Here is a 17,015-nt window from a genome sequence, read left to right on the forward strand (position 1 = left end):
TGTATTGCGTGCCTTGTCAAGGTTTGAATCCGAATGTTACGTGATATTTCTTTACTCAAATTTCAAAATAGAAATATGATAGAGCTTGTTATGCTATTAACGCAAATAATCGAAATTAGTGTGGACAATAAAAATTTCAATTAGGAAAAATATTATTATTTTCAATTTACGCAAATAATAGAAAACAAATTTACTCAATCGCTTATTAATTTTCAAAATAAAATTTATTATATTTGTAGAGGAAATTTAGGAAATATTTTTCGTTCAATATAGCACCAACAAATTGAATTGAATTTAAAATGAAATCATTTAGTATCAATAATTCAAACATGGACTTTTTCTATTTTCCTATTTTTTTCAATTTATAATTCTGTTCTATGGGGATAGTTACATTGCTATTATTGACATTAATTTAAATTTATCCCCTTCATTTCTGTAACATTTTGTGGTATGGGCAGTTGATTAAATTTAATTATTATTGAAATTTGCGTTTTCAAGATCAATTATTTTCACACCAAACTTCAAAGTTCTTTTTAATGCAATATTCAAGATTAAAATTTCATTCTTATGTAATATTTTTAAAATTATTTCTAAATTCAACATTTAAATTAAATTCAACATTTGGAAATTATTCTCATGCAAGATTTAATCGATAGAATCAACGAGCGTGTTTTGGTCCTAAAATGAAAATAACGAAATAAATTTATTTGAAAGATTTTATTGACTCGTTCCCGCGGATTCATGAGTCTCTTTATAAGTCATCAAAATTACGTCAAATATATTTAAGATCTCGCGGTTTTCACTAACCTTACGAGTCTCCATTCGGGTTTTTCCTACCCTGATTAATTATTTATTTGTCAGATACCTATTGTTTCTTTTGAACAATTTAATATTAGGCTATCTGATATGAAGGATTGGCACTATCGCCTGAAAAAGTGGCACAATGGCTACACTAAATCCTTTAGGCATTTCGCCCTTATACTGGCATTTAAAGCCACATTAAAAATCGCGACGTTATGAAAGATCAACAGATGTAAATTTACTCTTGATAGGATACTCAAAGTCATTAACTAGAGTCACTAACTTTTCAATATTACTTTCTGCGTCTTTTAAATTATTAATTGATGACTTTGTTACTAATCTTTACAGTTATTTTACTTTGAAATATTTCTGTTATGAAATTCGGACCTGACAATGCTCGTAATTGTTTTTGTTAAAAATGTTTAGCTAACAATATTTACTTGAACTTAACCTTGACGTGTGATATGTGAAGTCAACAAAATAATAGTGGTGTAAATAATAATCGAACTACCCATTGTTACAAAATTGTTACCCAAGTACAACCAAAAATCCTAATACTTAAAAAATATTCAATTTGACAAAAGATTATTATTTATATTTTAATTGACAAACAAAATCTTAAAAAAAATTGAAGACTATGATGTTCTGGTCTGGATGTGTAGTTTTGCCAAAGAAGGATTGGTTTTTCTTACTTGGGGAGTGAGCCTTAATCGAGAAGTCTGCGTCGATTTGGGGAGAGTATGTCCTTGTCTCTCTGCGTAAAGTCGCCTTTCTCACGGTGTTATCTGGTATGCCGCCACCTTTAATGCCTCTGATACTTCGTGCCAGTCCTGATCCTGCTGGTTTTCAGCTGTTGCTGCAGCGCCGGATGCAAAATTTCTGCTACTCAGCTTCTTGCTCGACACTCACAGCACATTCAACACTGCACTTCACCACGAGGTAAAACCACCGCTTGACACCATGAAATGTTATGAGTTGTTGTGGGGTTGATTGGATTGGGTTGGGTTCCAAATGTAGATTGATCCACTCTCCAAGGGGTGCTAGATCAGTCCAACCTTGTTCTGGTGTTGTGGGCAGAGCTTAGAGTTTATAATAGAAAATAACAACACTGGTATGAGTCTCCTCAGAACCGTGAGCACTTTATATTGGTATAGGCTGAAAGATGTCTTTACGCAAAGTAGAATACAAACACTGAATCTAATTTCGACTATAACTTTATTTAATCTTTAATAACTTCACTTCACAAACTAGCATAGATTCGTGCTAAGACATACTCTAAGACATTATGGTTAGACTTTTGACTAAGACATCACTGGTTAATACAAATAATTCTGACTCTATATATTATACATTGTACGTGTCAATTCTAGGAATGGCGTCTTCCGCGTTCATGTAAAGATCTTGGACTTCGATCAACATTGAACAATGAATTCATATTTGACCAAAAGCACGTATGATCGTGTTATTACAGAACACGCCACCCCTAAAGAATATTGTTAGTCCTCTAACAATTGAAAGAAAAAAAAACAAAGAAATTACAATTTATTACAAGTACAAGTCCTTCGGAAACAAAGTTGCTTGAAAATTGCTTATGAAGATCGCATTATGACATGTGACATCAACATAAGTGCAGTTTAATTAGATATGGAAGTAATCATTACAAATATTTACAGTACAATCTATTTACAATACAAATTTTTCATTACAATTGTGAATAATGTGTTACCAAAACATTTTATGAATTATATTATTATTGCATATTGGTTATTCAAATTGAAATCCTAAATTTGGAATTCATCGATGGGGCCTCCATAGACATTTCTGTCTAATTACTTATTGCAAGTTATAATAGACAGCAATATGAATAAGAAAATTGGATTATAACACAGATAGTAATCTTCGGAAATCACAGATCTTCGGAAACAAAGTTGTTTGAAAATTGCTTAGCATCAGCAGTACGAACTTGCATTATATTACATGATTTCATCATCCAAATAGGTCGTGCACAGAAAAAAGTTTTTCCAGCATTCCAATATGCAATAAAAAAATTGAAATATTTTAACATATCCCACATACAGAATTTTCTTTATTTTGTTCAGATAGTAATGCTGTTATTGATCGGGTCTTTTTCCAATTACTTCCCGAACATACTATTTACAAGTCATGGTGATAACAAAGATGCCACTAATTTGGATACACGGTTGCAAAAAAGGAAAATCAAAATAAACACATTGAAATTTATCACAATATGTACTCATGTTGGAAATGTACATATGTTCAATCAAATTCATAAAGGTGAAATGTTCATTTTATATAGCTATATAACAATTCGGGGTAAAACGTTAACATGGCTGTACAGATTGGGCTCAGTCTTAGTTGCATAATTTTATATTCATTAGTATTTATAAAATATTTTCTAGATTATATTATTATTTTATTTAGATTATTTAAATTAAAATCCTAAATTTGGAATCGATTAAAGGGGACATTTTGTCGAATAACTTATTCCCAGATATAACAGACCACTACTCAAATAAGAAGATTCGATTGATAATATTACTTTGGAACACACATCTGTAAAAATGTCAATGCACATAATTACAAGTTCTCTGGAATAAAATATTTTGAAAATTGATTATAATGCTCGCATTCAATTAAATGTATGGATACAGTTTGGGTACTAGAACAAGTATAACAGAAAAATGAGTACAATTCTGAAGGTATTCCTTTCAAAAGATATGTCAAAATCCATTCATTTTAGACACAGTCAGGTATCATGCATGTTTTATTGAATCACTCTACAAATTGAAAAAGATGAAGAACTTCAACAATCATTGGATAATGCAATGTAAAATATAATTTAACTAGTTGGTTTGGTATTTAGCCTTGAGGCAAATTACATGAACTTCCCGAAATGTGTAAATAATCGACTTGATCAAAAAAATGTGGAAATAATATACTTCATCAATCCTACTTAAAAAAAAAACGATAATAATTTTAGCAAAGTTTGACGAATTTTTAAAATTAAACTACTTGTCGTAATGCCGTAATATTACAGTAAGTTCTGTAAGACCATGATGTATATCGCCAAAAAAAGTTCCATGAAAAACGGCTTAATTTTTTTTTAACAGTTAATTACAAGAAAACGGCTCGGTAGATTTTCACCTAAAATTAATCAGTACCATTCCCATCTAATATCTTTCGAACAGTTTTTGATTTTTCAAAATCGGTTCGGTAGGATGAGCTTAAATGTGGACGAAAATTTAACACTTTTTTTCAACATTTAATTACAAGAAAACGGCTCGGTAGATTTTCACCTAAAATTAATCAGCATCATTCCCAAATGATATCTTTCGAACAGTTTTTGATTTTTCAAAATCGGTTCGGTAGGATGAGCTTAAATGTGGACGAAAATTTAACACTTTTTTTCAACAGTTAATTACAAGAAAACGGCTCGGTAGATTTTCACCTAAAATTAATCAGCATCATTCCCAAATGATATCTTTCGAACAGTTTTTGATTTTTCAAAATCGGTTCGGTAGGATGAGCTTAAATGTGGACGAAAATTTAACACTTTTTTTCAACATTTAATTACAAGAAAACGGCTCGGTAGATTTTCACCTAAAATTAATCAGCATCATTCCCAAATGATATCTTTCGAACAGTTTTTGATTTTTTAAAATCGGTTCGGTAGGATGAGCTTAAATGTGGACGAAAATTTAACACTTTTTTTCAACAGTTAATTACAAGAAAACGGCTCGGTAGATTTTCACCTAAAATTAATCAGCATCATTCCCAAATGATATCTTTCGAACAGTTTTTGATTTTTGAAATCGGTTCGGTAGGATGAGCTTAAATGTGGACGAAAATTGAACACTTTTTTTCAACAGTTAATTACAAGAAAACGGCTCGGTAGATTTTCACCTAAAATTAATCAGCATCATTCCCAACTAATATCTTTCGAACAGTTTTTGATTTTTTAAAATCGGTTCGGTAGGATGAGCTTAAATGTGGACGAAAAGTTCAACACTTTTTTTCAAATTACGAAGAAACGGCTTGGCAGATCGTTGCACAAACTGACAAACGATAGTCCTCACCGAAATACATCAAATGGCTTTTAAATTTCTAAAATCGGTTCAGGCGTTTTTGAGAAAACGTCGATCAAAAGTCTAATTTTGACAAATGCCAAAAAGACCATACTGATTTTTGCAAACTTTGACGAATTTTTAAAGCTGAACCAGTTGTCGTAGGGCCGTAATATTTTAGTATGACCTAGAAAACTATGGTATCTTTCGTCAAACAAATAATCATAAAAATCGTCAAAATTTTTTTTTTAAAAACTTTATTACAAGAAAACGGCCCGGCCGATCTATACCAAAAACTAATCAGCACGATTCCCAACCATATCTATCGAACGGTTTTTGAATTTTCAGAATCGATTCAGAATTGCGGGCTAAAACGTGGACGAAAAATTTTTCACTTTTCTGCAATTTACAAAGAAACGGCTCGGCCGATCGACGCACAAAACTCAGAGACGATAGTCCTCATCGAGATACATCAAATGGCTTTTAATGTTTGAAATCGGTCCAACCGTTTTGGAGAAAACGTCGATTTACGGCAAAAAATCTGTTCACACACACACACACACACACACACACACACACACACACATACTTTTTCCAAATTTGGTCTCATTCGATTCAGAATGGCTCGAAACGTCGAGAAAACATAAAATTAGCGATTCGGATTTTTTGATGAAAACATAAACTTCTCCTTCGGGAAGTTAATAATGGTTATTTTCCACTAATTTTGAAGAATAAACTGGAAAATTTTTCTATGAATTTATCGAAGAATGGATAGTAATATATGAAGATCTGGGGTTAATAAGATTCACCACCAATATCTTAAAAATTAGTAAAGTTTAGCATTGTTCAACAACAATATTTGAAAGTAGAGGGGAAAAGATGTATAACCAGCTATAACCTTGATTCTTATAACTTTGCTATGAGGAGATAAACGGTAATCTTTGAAAATCCATAACAAAAGTATTTCCTTTTGTTGTTAGTTTTTTGGGTTGTGAGCACTGTGATTTAGTTCACGAGACCTTAATGTAAATTTTAACTATTTAATTGTTTTATAAAATGTAATGTTAATTTTGAGTGAGATTCAACACTTTAAAAACTTACATCTGTGTGGGGCAAAAATGACCAACTGAACATTGACCACAGATAAAGATTAAAAAAGATTGAATTATACCATATTTTTATAGAAAGTGTATACAACTTCCAGTTTGATTGTATTAACAAAATATGGTCAAACGAATATTGTTATTATGAATTATATAATTTATTATTATACAAGTAGACTTTGAAGTTTATTGTGTTTATAATACCTCATTGTCTGTACAATTCAAACTATACATCCTACCACTCCTACAATAAAGTATTCTTTTTTTATTCTTTAGAAGTTGCTTAGAAATACCTAACTTAGCAAAACAACGTTTGCCGGGTCAGCTAGTATATATATGTTAAAGAAGTTAGTTTTGATGTTGATAAATATAAGTAAGTTCTTCAAGGGCAATACATCAAATAAGAGGCAAAGATTTAGAAGTTAATCTTTAATTTTTTCCAAACATTTCGACATAGGATTTTATGTCATCATCAGTGGATCTACAGAATGAACATTGAAAAATTAACATAAACTAGGAAAAAATGACAGAAATTGGAAAAAGAACTATAGATACAAGTATTATAATTATAACAATAACAATTATAACTAAACAGATAGACAAACATAAGAATTGGAAAGTAAAAAGAAATATATACAAACATACAAAAGCGTAATATATATATATATATATATATATATATATATATACATAAATATACATATAAACAGACATATATATATATATATATATATATTATATATATACGATATACATGTACAAACACGTACATATATACATATATATATATATATATATATATATATACATATATATACACATACAGACACATACAGACACATACACATATATAAACAACAATGGTAACTTACATAAATAAGGTCTTAAATCAGTAACTAGCGTATGGTACATAATTTTGCACTATCATTTATACACTAACTTAGAGCTGTCAAGAACGTTCATTTTCAAGAACCGGTTCCAAAGTCCAAAAAGGACTCGGTTCCGGAAGAACCGTGAACGGTTCCAACCCGGAACAGTCCGGATCGATCCCGGAAAATTCCAGACCGCTCCGGAAAAAAGTCCGGCTACTTTTTTCTTATTAACTTCCCGTAGTTTTCTTGACGTTTTGAAGGTTTCTGAACATTTTTGCATACCTCAGAAAAAATGGATGTGTGTGTGTGTGTATCTATGTATGGATACAAATTTCCAGTCACGTTTTCGGGCGCACGGATCAACCGATTTGAATGGTTCAAAAAACATTCGATTCCTTTTGATAGGGAAAAGAGCTGATTAGTTTTTGGCGAAGGCAGGTCTAACCGTTACGCAGATAGGGAGCAAAGAGTGCAGAAAATAGAAATCAAGTTTTTGAGAGAACGGAGTATCCGATTTGAATGATCTAAAAAACATTCAATTAGTAATGATTGGGAGAAGTGTTTATTAGTTTTTGGCAAAGGCAAGTCCAGCCATTTCGAAGATACGGAGCTAAATGTGTAAAAAATGGCAGTTTTTGAGAGAACTAAGCGTCCGATTTAAATGATTCAAAGAACATTCTGCTTGTCTTAATAAAATAATTGATTTTGGAAAAAAGCATTTTGTTTCAATTTTTTTTTTCAAAAAAAATTTTTTTTTGTATATCGAAAAAAATGCAGATTTTTCTTCTAACTATATATTTCTGACTATAGTTCTAATATACTTTGAACAAATAATTTCAACTTTGCAATTCAGTTTATATAATTCTTATAAATATTAGACAATCTTATTACAATATTTATAATAATCTATTTGAAAACATTCAGTATTCCTCGAACATTTCGTTACGGTACGGAAAGTTCCAGCAATTTGCCTTAAGGCACGATGCCATACTAGTTTTTACATTCAGTCACAAACATCCGTTTCAAGCTACGTGTCTCGCTTTTTGTTCTTGAATTTTTTTTGTAACCCTTTGAATTTTTTAATATAATTATAATTAATACTTTTTTGTGCATTACTATCTTCTATATATATAAAAATAAGTCGGGTTTTCCTTCCTGACGAAATAACTCCAGAACGCGCGAACCGATTTCGACAATTTTACATTCGTTGGAAAGGTCTCGGGCTCCGCAAGGTTTATAGCTAAGAAAATTTAAAAAAAATTCAACAGAAAAGCGGAAAACATATTTTCTTTTTTACATGCGGCGTCATCTCTAAAACTTAGCATGTACTATAAACCAAACCGCAGTCGGTAGATGGCGCCGGTAGATATATTGTTTGACATCTCAATGTTCACCGTTCAGTTAAATTCAGGTGACAAACCGGCATTGTGTTTACAGTGAAATTGTGCAAAAAAGTTAAATACGTTATTCTTTTCCGTATATCACGTGTTTTGTGCAAATTTTTGTCTTTAAAGCAGGCGTTTGTCTTTAAGGTGGTAAGTTAAACTCTGTAAATTATGTGGATAGCGCATTTGAGTTTAAATTCACCACTCTGTCCATAGTCTGAAATGCCTATAGGACGACGTGCGAACATCGGTCGCCGCACAAGACATGCAAGCCAGCAGCAAGTGTATTTACTAAACTTAAGCGAAGGCAGACAAAATATAATAAGACAAAATGCCCGGTTAAGACAACGCATCAGTACACGTAGATCATTGACATCATACAATCGCTTGGCATTCCAGTATGATCCCACTGCAAACTACAGTGATGATAAAAATTTCGATATTGGACCAATGACGACTATATGCCGATATTGCAATGCGTTAAAGTTCAAAAGAGAAACGGCTGGATTGTGCTGCGCAAGTGGAAAAGTAAAACTGGATCCATTACTTGCACCACCAGTGCCACTGAAATCATTGTTTGATGGAAGTGACCCCGATTCCAGCCATTTTCTTCAACACATCCTTCAATACAATAACTGCTTTCGCATGACTTCCTTTGGAGCTAATATCATTCAAGAAGGCGGCTTCATGCCGACTTGCAAGGTAAAAGATACAACGCACATAACCAATTACTCACACCAACACAATGAATTGCACACCACACACTACACCATCACACGATCAGAAGTTACACCGTATTCTTCAACTAATGATTGTTTGCAATTACAGATACAAGGACAAACTAGCTGTAAGTGGAATTCTGTCTTGAGGCAATTATGGCATCGTGCCTTAAGACAAATTGCTGGATCTTCCCGTACCGTAACGAAATGTTCGTGGATACTGAATGTTTTCAAATAATTATTATAAAATATTGTAAATTTTCTAATATTTATAAGAATTATATAAACTGAATTGCAGAGTTGAAATTATTTGTAAAGTATATTAGAATTATAGTAAGAATTAAAAATAAAATCTGAAATATTTTCGCTATACAAAAAACTAAAAAAAAAAAAAAAAAAAAAAAAAAAAAAAAAAATGGAACAAAAAATTTTTGTTCCAAAATCAATTATTTTGTTAAGACAAGCAGAAAGTTCTTTGAATCATTTAAATCGGACGCTTAGTTCTCTCAAAAAATGCCATTTTTTACATATTTAGCTCCGTATCTTCAAAATGACTGGGCCTGCCTTTGCCAAAAACTAATTAACACTTCTCTCAATCATTACTAATTGAATGTTTTTTAGATCATTCAAATCGGATACTCCGTTCTCTGAAAAATTCGATTTCTATTTTCTGCACTCTTTGCTCCGTATCTCCGAAACGGCTGGACCTGCCTTTGCCAAAAACTAATCAGCTCTTTTCCCATCAATACGAATAGAATGTTTTTTGAACATTCCAATCGGTTGATCCGTACGCCCGAAAACGTGGGCGAAAATTTGTTCCATACATACATACACACCACACACACACACACACACACACACACACACACACATCCATTTTTCTGAGGTATGCCAAAACGTTCAGAAACCTTCAAAACGTCGAGAAATGTAAAAATTTTCAATTCCGATTTCGGCCCATTACAATAACTTACCCTACGGAAGTTAATATACCATTTGCATGGTTCAATGGTGCCAACACCAAATGAACAGCACCAATTTCTGCAAATATATTTAATTTCGTCGATGGTGGATCAGCTGAATGTGCGGTGCAATATGCAGGAAGAGTTAAAGAGACGAGTTATTGAACAGTTGCAATCATTTTTTCACGCTAATAATGCTGTGGTTAACATGTTCAAAACAGCATTGGAACGAATGCCATCAGATACGCACAAATTTATCATAAGAGCGGATTGTACCCCAAGAGGTGAACATGTGCGAAGATTCAATGCACCCACCGTTAATGATGTTGCTGCAATTATTGTTGGCGATCCAACTAAATCGCGAGACATTGTCGTTCAGCGAAGAAGCAATATCATGCATCGCGTAAACGAGACACATCGTTTGTACGACGCGTTACAATATCCAATCATTTATTGGCAAGGGCAAGACGGTTACGACATCACGTTGAAGATGGTCGATCCAATTACAGGTGCAATAATAACACACTAATTATTTTTATTATTGCTATTATTTGTTTCCATTAACAATTCATTCCATTTTGCATTTTCAGGCTTATCAACGAATAAAAATCTAAGCGCTATGAAATACTATGCATATCGTATGATGATTCGTTCACATGAGGAGAATGTCATTCTGAAGTGCCGTCGGCTATTCCAGCAATTCGCTGTCGACATGTATGTCAAAGTCGAGACCGAACGTTTAGCGTTCATTCGATTCAATCAGGCAAAGCTACGATCTGAGGACTATATACACTTGCGAGATGCTATTCATTCAGATGGTGATGTTCAGAATATTGGACGTCTCACGATTCTCCCATCATCTTATACCGGAAGTCCACGCGACATGCACGAATACGCTCAAGACGCTATGACGTACGTGCGACATTATGGAACTCCGGATTTACTTATTACGTTCACTTGCAATCCGAAGTGGACGGAAATTGAACGTGAGTTGGAAATAGGCCAAAAACCGCAAGATCGCCATGACATAATAGCCAGAGTATTTCAGCAAAAACTCAAGGTTATGATGGATGTGCTTACAAAGTATCGAGTTTTTGGTGACACACGTTGTTATATGTACTCGGTGGAATGGCAGAAGCGTGGACTACCGCATGCTCATATCCTAATTTGGTTGCTGAATAAATTACATTCAAATGAAGTGGATGACATCATATCAGCTGAAATTCCTGATCCAGTCACTGATCCCCATCTACACGATATTGTGACGACACAGATGGTGCATGGACCGTGCGGTGCATTAAATCCATTATCGCCTTGCATGGCTAATGGAAAGTGCACAAAACGATATCCGCGACCGTTAGTTGCTGATACATTCACAGGAACGATGGATATCCAGTTTATCGTCGGCGTTCAAAAGAAGAAAATGGTCGAACTATCAAAGTTAAAGTTCAAAATCAAGAGATTGAGATCGGAAATGAATTTATTGTACCATATTGCCCGCTGCTATCTCGAATTTTCAGAACACATGCAAACGTTGAAAGTTGTCATTCGGCCAAATCAATCAAATATTTGTGCAAGTACGTCACAAAAGGCACCGACATGACTGTGTTTGGTATTGCGTCGGAAAATGCGAATGACGAAATTAGCAGCTTCCAAACTGGCAGATACGTCAGTAGTAATGAAGCACTGTGGCGATTATTGTCATTTCAAATTCATGAAAGATATCCCACAGTTATGCATTTAGCAGTGCATTTGGAAAACGGCCAAAGAGTTTACTTCACTGAGGCTAATGCGGCACAGCGAGCTGAGAGACCACCATCGACAACATTGACTAGCTTCTTTGCTATGTGTGAAGCAGATCCATTCGCAGCGACGCTGATGTACGTTGATATGCCTAAGTATTACACTTGGAATCAATCAACAAAGAATTTCCAACGCCGCAAACAAGGAACCCCAATTCCAGATTGGCCACATGTGTTTTCCACGGATGCACTTGGTCGCATATATACTGTTCATCCTAGAAGTGATGAATGTTTTTATTTGCGACTTCTGTTGGTAAATGTGCGTGGACCAAAATCATTTGTGCATTTGAAAACTGTGAATGGCCACCGATGTCAAACATATCGAGAAGCATGTCAACTATTGGGTTTGCTGGAGAACGATTCTCATTGGGATCTAACACTTGCGGATTCAGTTGTTTCATCAAATGCGTACCAAATACGAACGCTGTTCGCAATTATCATCACCACATGCTTTCCTTCACAACCAATACAATTATGGAACAAATACAAAGACGACATATGTGAAGATATCTTGCATCGCTTGCGCATTCAAACTAACAATCCTGATATCCAAATAACCGATGAAATCTACAATGAAGGATTGATTCTGATTGAGGATCAATGCTTGACTATTGCAAACAAGCTACTAATTGAAGTAGGAATGATTGCGCCAAATCGATCGATGCACGATGCATTCAACCAAGAATTAAATCGAGAGCTGCAATACAATGTTGATACATTGCAAGAATTCGTTCGAATTAATGTGCCGTTGCTGAATGAACAGCAAAAACAAGTATACGAAACATTAATGCAAGCGGTGGCCAATAATACTGGTGGTCTATTCTTCCTGGACGCACCTGGAGGAACAGGGAAAACATTTGTCATTTCATTGATTTTGGCCACTATTCGATCAAGATGTGACATAGCTTTAGCGTTAGCATCATCGGGAATTGCAGCGACTCTTCTAGATGGAGGTCGTACTGCACATTCTGCACTTAAGTTGCCACTCAATTTAAACACAATTGATACTCCAACATGCAATATTTCCCGATCCAGTGCAATGGGAAAATTGTTGACGCAATGCAAGCTCATTGTTTGGGATGAGTGCACAATGGCGCACAAGAAATCACTTGAAGCACTTAACTTTACACTAAAAGATCTTCGGCGAAATAACAACATCTTTGGCGGCTTGATGATATTGTTGGCAGGCGATTTCAGGCAGACGTTGCCAGTAATTCCCCGTGGAACGCCTACAGATGAATTGAATGCTTGCCTGAAAGCATCACCGTTATGGAATAACGTAAAAACATTATCGCTAACCACTAATATGAGAGTTCAACTTCAAAATGATCAAAGTGCTGCACAATTTTCCAAACAATTGTTAGCTGTTGGAAATGGGAAAGTCCCAGTTGATGCGACATCTGGATTAATTACTCTTACCAATGACTTTTGCCGATTTGTAGACTCTCAATTAGAACTTATTGAAAATGTTTTCCCAGACATTAGCGAAAATTATCAGAATTATGCTTGGTTAAGTCAACGAGCAATTCTTGCCGCAAAAAATAATGATGTGCACGCATTGAATTTCGTCATTCAGTCAAAAATTGCTGGCGATTTGGTGACATACAAATCCATTGATTCCATAACAAATCCCGATGAAGTAGTAGTAAATTATCCTACGGAGTTTTGAACTCTCTGGAGTTACCAGGATTTCCACCACATAACTTGCAACTCAAAGTTGGCACTGTTATAATGACATTGCGTAATTTGAATCCACCGCAACTTTGCAACGGTACTCGACTTTCAGTAAGAAGACTTATGCCGAATTTGATTGAGGCAACCATTATAACGGAAAGTACGCAGCTGAAAATGTATATATTCCTCGAATACCAATGATTCCGACTGGTCTTCCGTTTGACTTCAAACGATTACAATTTCCAGTTCGCCTTGCGTTTGCAATGTCAATTAACAAGTCGCAAGGTCAATCGCTTAGTGTTTGCGGTATAAATTTAGAAAATCATTGTTTTTCGCATGGCCAGTTGTACGTTGCCTGTTCACGAGTTGGGAAACCATCCGCTTTGTTTTGTGTTAGGCCAAAAAAACAAAAATGTTGTTTACCAAAGGCTCTTCAATAAAACATATAATTTGCAGATTCACTTTCTTTTACTTAGAGAACTTTAACTCATTTTTGTAATCAAAATAAATTCGTTACTGTTGTACAATAAAATCAAATTTTTCCTTTTCAAATATAAAACAAACAAAAAATTTCTTCATCTTTCTCACGAAACCATCTGGTGGCGAAACGGAGTTTTGTCGGGTTTGCTAGTTTAGTTATATTGTTTTGCCATGAATGCAATTCTCAAATTGGAAATTGTACATTAAAATATATTTAGTCTGCTTTCATTATTAGGTTATATGTAATTTTCATAAACTTTTAAAAAATAATATAAACTTTTTCATAAACCAATAAATTTGAAGTGTATTTTAGTTTCTTTAGTTTTTATTTTCTCAATTAAAGTTTTCGATATCCATAGAAAGAGGCGGTTTCTTTTGATCAGGAGAGAATTACAAAACTGGCTGCATATAGTATTAAAAAAATAACATATTATTAAAAGTATTACAACAAAACGCCTTAGTTTAATTGAAATAAATAGTTTACTTCATAAAAAGTAATTTAATTTCTAAATTGTTAACTTCATATAAATATAAAAATTTCATACTATGCCTACCTTATTTATACCTAAGCTCTTCCCATTATGTAATTCGACTCTTGCAGTCAGAGAGCAAGGGACCTTATGATCATAATATTAGTAAATGTACTAATAAATATATATATATATCTAAGATTTCAAAGCAGAAGCGTACTTTTAGAGCCTGGCGATTGTACATCGACTCATAAATCGTAAAACAACAAATTTCAAAAATTCCTTCGTTTGCTAATTAATTTTAAAATATGTATATTTTAAAATAGTGTTTCATAAATAAATAACAAATATATAAAATAATATTTATTAGAAACATAAACTAATATATGTTACATAAACTGATTTTTTTTAAGTGACAATTTTAAAAGTAGAAGTGTTTTTATAACTTCTATATCGTTTGAAATGTGTTGAGATGGATAAATATTTAGTTTCAGAAATGATAATTTAGACGGATTACGAAATGCGGCTCTTGTAGTCGGGTGTAGTCTATTTAAAATAGTTGGAGGTCTTTCTGATAACAAGTGTCAAAGTATGATTTGGAGAAGTCATTAAAATCATATTAATGGGCTAAAGACTGATGGCTCGCAATGAAAGATTCAGGCTAATACATATAACATGTTTAATTTTTTATATTGTGTTCGCAACACGTCTCCTTTCCTAGCTATAAACAACTAGTTGGTTTGGTATTTAGCCTTGAGGCAATTACATGAACTCCCGAAATGTGTAAATAATCGACTTGATCAAAAAAATGTGTAAATAATATACTTCATCAATCCTACTTAAAAAAAAAAACGATAATAATTTTAGCAAAGTTTGACGAATTTTTAAAATAAACTACTTGTCGTAATGCCGTAATATTACAGTAAGTTCTGTAAGACCATGATGTATATCGCCAAAAAAGTTCCATGAAAAACGGCTTAAATTTTTAACAGTTAATTACAAGAAAACGGCTCGGTAGATTTTCACCTAAAATTAATCAGTACCATTCCCATCTAATATCTTTCGAACAGATTGATTTTTCAAAATCGGTTCGGTAGGATGAGCTTAAATGTGGACGAAAATTTAACACTTTTTTCAACATTTAATTACAAGAAAACGGCTCGGTAGATTTTCACCTAAAATTAATCAGCATCATTCCCAATGATATCTTTCGAACAGTTTTTGATTTTTCAAAATCGGTTCGGTAGGATGAGCTTAAATGTGGACGAAAATTTAACACTTTTTTTCAACAGTTAATTACAAGAAAACGGTTCGGTAGATTTTCACCTAAAATTAATCAGCATCATTCCCAAATGATATCTTTCGAACAGTTTTTTGATTTTTCAAAATCGGTTCGGTAGGATGAGCTTAAATGTGGACGAAAATTAAACACTTTTTTTCAACATTTAATTACAAGAAACGGCTCGGTAGATTTTCACCTAAAATTAATCAGCATCATTCCCAAATGATATCTTTCGAACAGTTTTTGATTTTTTTTAAATCGGTTCGGTAGGATGAGCTTAAATGTGGACGAAAATTTAACACTTTTTTTCAACAGTAATTACAAGAAAACGGCTCGGTAGATTTTCACCTAAAATTAATCAGCATCATTCCCAAATGATATCTTTCGAACAGTTTTTGATTTTTTGAAATCGGTTCGGTAGGATGAGTATAAATGTGGACGAAAATTTAACACTTTTTTCAACAGTTAATTACAAGAAAACGGCTCGGTAGATTTTTCACCTAAAATTAATCAGCTCATTCCCAACTAATATCTTTCGAACAGTTTTTGATTTTTAAAATCGGTTCGGTAGGATGAGCTTAAATGTGGACGAAAAGTTCAACACTTTTTTCAAATTACGAAGAAACGGCTTGGCAGATCGTTGCACAAAACTGACAAACGATAGTCCTCACCGAAATACATCAAATGGCTTTTAAATTTCTAAAATCGGTTCAGGCGTTTTTGAGAAACGTCGATCAAAAGTCTAATTTGACAAATGCCAAAAAGACCATACTGATTTTGCAAAAAACTTTGACGAATTTTTAAGCTGAACCAGTTGTCGTAGGGCGTAATATTTTAGTATGACCTAGAAACTATGGTCTATCTTTCGTCAAAAAAATAATCATAAAAATCGTCAAAATTTTTTTTAAAAACTTTTACAAGAAAACGGCCCGGCCGATCTATACCAAAAACTAAATCAGCACGATTCCCAACCATATCTATCGAACGGTTTTGAATTTCAGAATCGATTCAGAATTGCGGGCTAAAACGTGGACGAAAAATTTTTCACTTTCTGCAATTTACAAAGAAACGGCTCGGCCGATCGACGCACAAAACTCAGAGACGATAGTCCTCATCGAGATACATCAAATGGCTTTTAAATGTTTGAAATCGGTCCAACCGTTTTTGGGAAAACGTCGATTTACGGCAAAAAATCTGTTCACACAAACCCAACACCACACACACACACATACACAACACATACTTTTTCCAAATTTGGTCCTCATTCGATTCAAATGGCTCGAAACGTCGAGAAAACATAAAATTAGCGATTCGGATTTTTTGATGAAAACATAACTTCTCCTTCGGGAAGTTAAAAAAGTTCTTCGCATTTGGTCTGTTTAT

At 33.5% G+C, this 17,015-nt stretch overlaps 2 protein-coding genes across 2 annotated transcripts; both read left to right on the forward strand.

Moving 5' to 3' along the window:
• The first annotated feature begins 8,349 nt into the window (after positions 1-8,349).
• On the forward strand, positions 8,350-11,527 carry LOC113369450. Its single transcript, XM_026610186.1, has 4 exons — positions 8,350-8,396; positions 8,463-9,093; positions 10,146-10,433; positions 10,515-11,527. The coding sequence occupies exons 2-4, from the start codon at positions 8,469-8,471 to the stop codon at positions 11,525-11,527; spliced, it is 1,926 nt and encodes a 641-aa protein (XP_026465971.1). The 5' UTR covers positions 8,350-8,396; positions 8,463-8,468.
• On the forward strand, positions 11,524-13,235 carry LOC113369449 (the record flags this gene model as incomplete). Its single annotated transcript, XM_026610184.1, has 1 exon — positions 11,524-13,235. A coding segment is annotated over exon 1 (1,712 nt), but the record flags the coding sequence as incomplete, so codon positions are not given.
• Between the last annotated feature and the right edge of the window lie 3,780 nt (positions 13,236-17,015).

This window comes from Ctenocephalides felis, unplaced genomic scaffold (genome assembly GCF_003426905.1).
Source record: "Ctenocephalides felis isolate EL2017-DRISC unplaced genomic scaffold, ASM342690v1 CF-g0.4_SCAFFOLD_01351, whole genome shotgun sequence".
NCBI lineage: Eukaryota > Metazoa > Arthropoda > Insecta > Siphonaptera > Pulicidae > Ctenocephalides > Ctenocephalides felis.

Coding starts and splice junctions, on each gene's coding strand:
- LOC113369450 (XM_026610186.1), top strand. CDS start 8,469: ATGCCTATAGGACGACGTGCGAACATCGGTCGCCGCACAAGACATGCA. Junction 9,094..10,145: donor GATACAAGGACAAACTAGCT/GTAAGTGGAATT, acceptor TGTTCAAAACAG/CATTGGAACGAATGCCATCA. Junction 10,434..10,514: donor GATGGTCGATCCAATTACAG/GTGCAATAATAA, acceptor TTGCATTTTCAG/GCTTATCAACGAATAAAAAT.